The following is a 5,131-nucleotide window of genomic DNA, read 5'->3' as shown; positions in this document are numbered from 1 at the left end:
TCAAAGTAATTTCTTGGTCTCAGTGGGCTCGAAATAGATCACAATATACGATTAGGGTGGGGAAATGTGATGGTAATCGTTATTTTGACCGCAATTTCGTTCCGAGCAAAATTCCTCGGAACCGTTGTCCAGAAACTGCGAATGGCGGAATGGATAGACAGGATAAACCTCGCCGTTGTGCTTGCACGCGAGGTTTATCTTGATGAACTAACATGATGTGTGCCTTCCTTGTATAAACGCGAGGTTTTAAAACCAATACTTTAGCACAAACTTATAATATTTAATTTGTTGTTTACCTCATATGTTTCAAGTACAGGGGTACCTGATACAGTGGCACTGAATAAGACAAAATTGCATACATGTATGGAATAGATAAAGCATTGTTGGGGAAGACAATCACTGCCACATACCAAAGTGAGGACTGGCGGTATTATCTGTTTTATCATAATAATTATGTCTATGCCACTTCGACCTTTGACCTAGCCGGATGTTATTTGGTGTCAGAGTCGGTTTAAGAATCCGCAGGGCCTGTAGCACAAATAACAGCGGATTCCCCTTCTCTGGATATATATTTTGGAACCCACTCGAGGAGAGTGGGAAAAATTACCTGGGGAAAATAAATACACATCAACGCGGGCCCCCTTGAAGCGCGGGGTCCGTAGCACGTGCTATATGTGTCACTAGGATAAACCGGCTCTGTTTGGCATAGTGCTACTATCAAGGTAGTACTAAACCAAATAACAACCCTCTGCGTCAAAGTTCGAGGTAGACCTAACTTTTGATAAAACAGTCCTGTCATTGGAGAAAAAAAGCGATTCTTGTCCAAACAAAAAATAAAAACAAAGAAATGCTTTATCTCGGCAATGACTGCATGCAATTTTATTTCATCTAATACCACTGTATCAAGTAGCCAGTGCTTGAAATACGTATGTACTCAGATTGTGTATGCCACTAGGTGTATTTTAAAAAACATCTGGTTATATTAAAAATAAGCAATGTAATGTTCATATTCTTCAGTTAATACTTTGATGTAGGGGTTGTAGTACTGATATTGATGGGTCATAGACTGGTTGATATATTGTTTATTTGTTGTTTTTGTTGTTTGTATTTTTTAAACACAAACGTTAACAGTGTCGCCTATGGGATTTTATTTGGTATAGGACAACCTTAATTACATGCGGATTAATTTCAGGTGGGAAGTATGTTCCCCGCGCCGTCCTGATCGACTTGGAGCCTGGAACCATGGACTCGGTCAGATCCGGTCCCTTCGGACAACTCTTCAGACCGGACAATTTCATCTTCGGACAGAGCGGCGCCGGAAACAACTGGGCCAAAGGTCACTACACGGAAGGTGCCGAGTTGGTCGAGTCGGTTTTGGACGTGGTCCGAAAAGAGTCTGAGAACTGTGACTGTCTCCAGGGGTTCCAGCTGACTCACTCGCTAGGTGGCGGCACTGGTTCCGGTATGGGCACCCTGCTCATCAGCAAGATCCGCGAAGAGTATCCCGACAGAATCATGAACACATTCTCAGTCGTCCCGTCTCCTAAGGTTAAATATAAACATATTAAATAGTATTTAGAGAAAAGTCAGGCTGATGAACTGATGTACATTAGTTATACGTCTGTTAGAGACAAAACATGTATTGTATTAAATTAATAATACAGTTAAAGAAAAACATAAAAAAAAATATTTAGTTGAATTTAATATTTATTTATACCATTAGCTTCAAAATCACAGGACACAGTATCGTTATTAAAATGTTACTTAATTGATTGAATGTTTGTTTAACGACACCCCAGCACAAAAATACATATCGGCTATTGGGTGTCAAAAATGTTACTTAAAGTGGATATTTGGTAAACAAAGTGGATATTTGGTAAACATGTATTTGAAAAGCTGTCGACCCTACAATGGAAACTGGGACGAGTGCTCTACCACTGATCTACACCCCTTCCTTTTATCTAAAAAGCAGACGACATTTAGTGACTAAAAAGAAGCAAACAATATTCTAAAAACTACGCATTTTGCATTTGGTTGACACCCCAACGCAGTCTTTCTAACGAAACAGAATACCGATACACAATTAATACACTCTACTGTCAATGTTTTACGTTTGAAAAAAAATGTCCAGAAAAATCATAAACCACTGTCTTGGATTTAGTTAACAAAATTATAGGCAAATTATGTTCAATGCTGCGAATCATGATATTGTGCTGTCCAGATAAGCGATCGTTCGCTCACCTGAAATTCAAGTTGCGGGCGTGATTGGACGTGCGAGCGATCGCGCTTATCAAAATTATGATCTATGTATTGTGTCATTAAGCATATTATATTTGTTTGTAAATATCTAATGAGTTTCGTATTTATTTGTCTAGGTATCGGACACAGTGGTGGAACCTTACAACGCCACCCTCTCAATCCATCAGCTGGTTGAGAACACAGACGAAACGTTCTGTATCGACAACGAGGCTCTGTACGACATCTGCTTCCGTACCCTGAAACTGACCACCCCAACCTACGGTGACTTGAACCATCTGGTGTCTGCTACCATGTCCGGTGTCACAACTTGTCTCAGATTCCCTGGTCAATTGAACGCTGATCTTCGCAAACTGGCAGTCAACATGGTTCCATTCCCACGTCTCCACTTCTTCATGCCAGGCTTTGCTCCACTCACCTCCCGTGGAAGCCAGCAGTACCGCGCCCTTACAGTCCCTGAGCTCACCCAGCAGATGTTTGACGCCAAGAACATGATGGCTGCCTGCGATCCACGTCACGGTCGCTACCTCACTGTTGCCGCCATATTCCGTGGCCGCATGTCCATGAAGGAGGTTGACGAGCAGATGTTGAATGTCCAGAACAAGAACAGCAGCTACTTCGTCGAATGGATCCCCAACAACGTGAAGACAGCCGTCTGCGACATCCCACCACGTGGGTTGAAAATGTCGTCTACTTTCGTTGGCAACAGCACCGCCATCCAGGAGCTGTTCAAACGTATCTCCGAGCAGTTCACCGCCATGTTCAGGAGAAAGGCTTTCCTCCACTGGTACACTGGTGAGGGTATGGATGAGATGGAGTTCACGGAGGCAGAATCCAACATGAACGACCTGATCTCTGAGTACCAGCAGTACCAGGATGCCACAGCGGACGACGATGGGCAGTTTGACGAAGACGAAGAGCACGAACATGAGGCAGACTAATTGGCAAACAAAATGGAAAACCCAACCTTGACTTTCTGACAGTTTTTGTCCACAAAAAATATTATTATTTTTCCCAAAGCATTTTAAATAAAGCAGTATTAATTTCGGTCCTTCAAAAAAAAAACAATGATGAGAGACTAATTGCAAAAATAAATCCTCAAGCATGACTAATATTTGGTTGTGTTTGTAGCGTGTGACATGTGTTCTGAGAAATAAACCAACTAGATTTTGCTGAAAGTAGTGAGTGTGTGAGAGAGGGGGGGGGGGGGGCATACAGAGAGACAGACAGACAGACAGCAGACAAAACGAAAAATGGGGACAGAGTGTTAAAATATGTTTTGTTTAACGACACCACTAGAGCACATCGATTTATTAAACACCAGCCATTTGATAACATACAATTTTAGAAAGCAAGCCCGCTCCATATCTCCATTAGTAGCAAGACATATTTTGTATGCACCACCCCGCAGCCAGGATAGCACATACCACGGCCTTTGATATACAAATCGTGGTTCACTGACTGGTGAGAGAAATAGCCCAATCCAAGATGGACGGCGCATCAAGCGAGTACTTTAGCACTGGGTTACGTCATGCCCTCGATACAGAGACAGAGACGGAATTGAAAGAGGGTCGCGGAGAGAGAGAGAGAGAGAGAGAGAGAGAGAGAGAGAGAGAGAGAGAGAGAGAGAGAGAGAGAGAGAGAGAGAGAGAGAGAGAGAGAGAGATGAAGAGAGAGAGAGAGGGGGGAAGGAAAGGAGGGAAGTGTTGTATTTCTTATATCATTGTTCGGTACATCTGGTAGAAAGTTACATGATCGGAATGACAGGTGCGTGTGCAGGGGGAGGATTTTGGGAGCCGAAACCCCTCCCTGCTCAAGCAAATTAATTTTTTCTAAAAAAAAGTTCATTATATTTTCTTGGGGAACATGTGCATATAAACTTCGCTAGACACAGTCTAAGACCTTACTGTGCTAAAATTACCTGGACACGCGCCTGTATTGACCAGTGACCAGTATTTGGGGCGGGTAGGTGTTAATAGCTTATTAACGAAATGGTACAATATTACATTGGTACGGATTAATAGTCATACTTTCATATCAGGTTAGCAATTTTTATGAAAATTATGTGTATCAACTTTTAAACACAAATAGTAGATACAGAATTAAGACATTACCGATAACACAATACGCGAGGCTAAGTGAAAGGCTATTGAAAGAGATATCGAAATATTGTCACCAAAGAAGGAAATGGTTTATTTAACAACGCACTCGACACATTTTTATTTACGGTTATATGGCATCGGACATATGGTTAAGGACCACACAGATATTGGGGAGGAAACCCGCTGTCGCCATTTCTTGGGCTACACTTTTCGATTAGCAGCAAGTTATCGTTTATGTGCAACATCTCATAGACAGGATATCACATACCACGTCATTTTTTGATGTACCAGATGTGGTGCACTGGCTGGAACGAGAAATAATATTGTTACCATGTGAAATTCCGGTTTCCCATAAATTGTCCGATTTAACGCAAAATTCAGCAATGAAAATTAGGCTACAAATAAGACGCTAAGATGCATTAGAATATATAATTATCACACCTTTCGCAATCCACAATTTAAATACATCTTGTTACCATGTTAAATCTTAAAAGAAAGTAAGCGTAAGCAAGGAAGGAAGGAAGGAAATGTTTTAGTTAACGACGCACTCAACACATTTTATTTACGGTTATATGGTAACGGACATAATGGTTACGGATAACACAGATAAAAAAACAAAAACAATAAGAGAGAAAACCCACTGCAGCCACCCAATGAACTATTCTTTCCGATCAGATGTAAAGGATATTTTATATGCACGATCCCACAGACAGGATATTACATACCACAGCCTTTGTTACACGAGTTGTGGACCAATGGCTGAAAAAAAAAAT

At 41.4% G+C, this 5,131-nt stretch overlaps 1 protein-coding gene across 1 annotated transcript in view; it reads left to right on the top strand.

Moving 5' to 3' along the window:
* LOC121388098 (tubulin beta chain-like) overlaps positions 1-3,364 on the top strand; it is an 8,319-nt gene extending 4,955 nt beyond the window's left edge. Inside the window, exons 3-4 of the mRNA XM_041519313.1 lie at positions 1,193-1,548; positions 2,376-3,364. Coding sequence (XP_041375247.1) covers positions 1,193-1,548; positions 2,376-3,197 — 1,178 coding nt within the window. The 3' untranslated portion in view covers positions 3,198-3,364. The remainder of the gene's footprint in view (positions 1-1,192; positions 1,549-2,375) is intronic.
* The last annotated feature ends 1,767 nt before the right edge of the window (positions 3,365-5,131 follow it).

This window comes from Gigantopelta aegis, chromosome 14 (genome assembly GCF_016097555.1).
Source record: "Gigantopelta aegis isolate Gae_Host chromosome 14, Gae_host_genome, whole genome shotgun sequence".
NCBI classification, from domain to species: Eukaryota; Metazoa; Mollusca; class Gastropoda; order Neomphalida; family Peltospiridae; genus Gigantopelta; species Gigantopelta aegis.
This window is presented reverse-complemented; position numbering and strand designations above follow the sequence as displayed.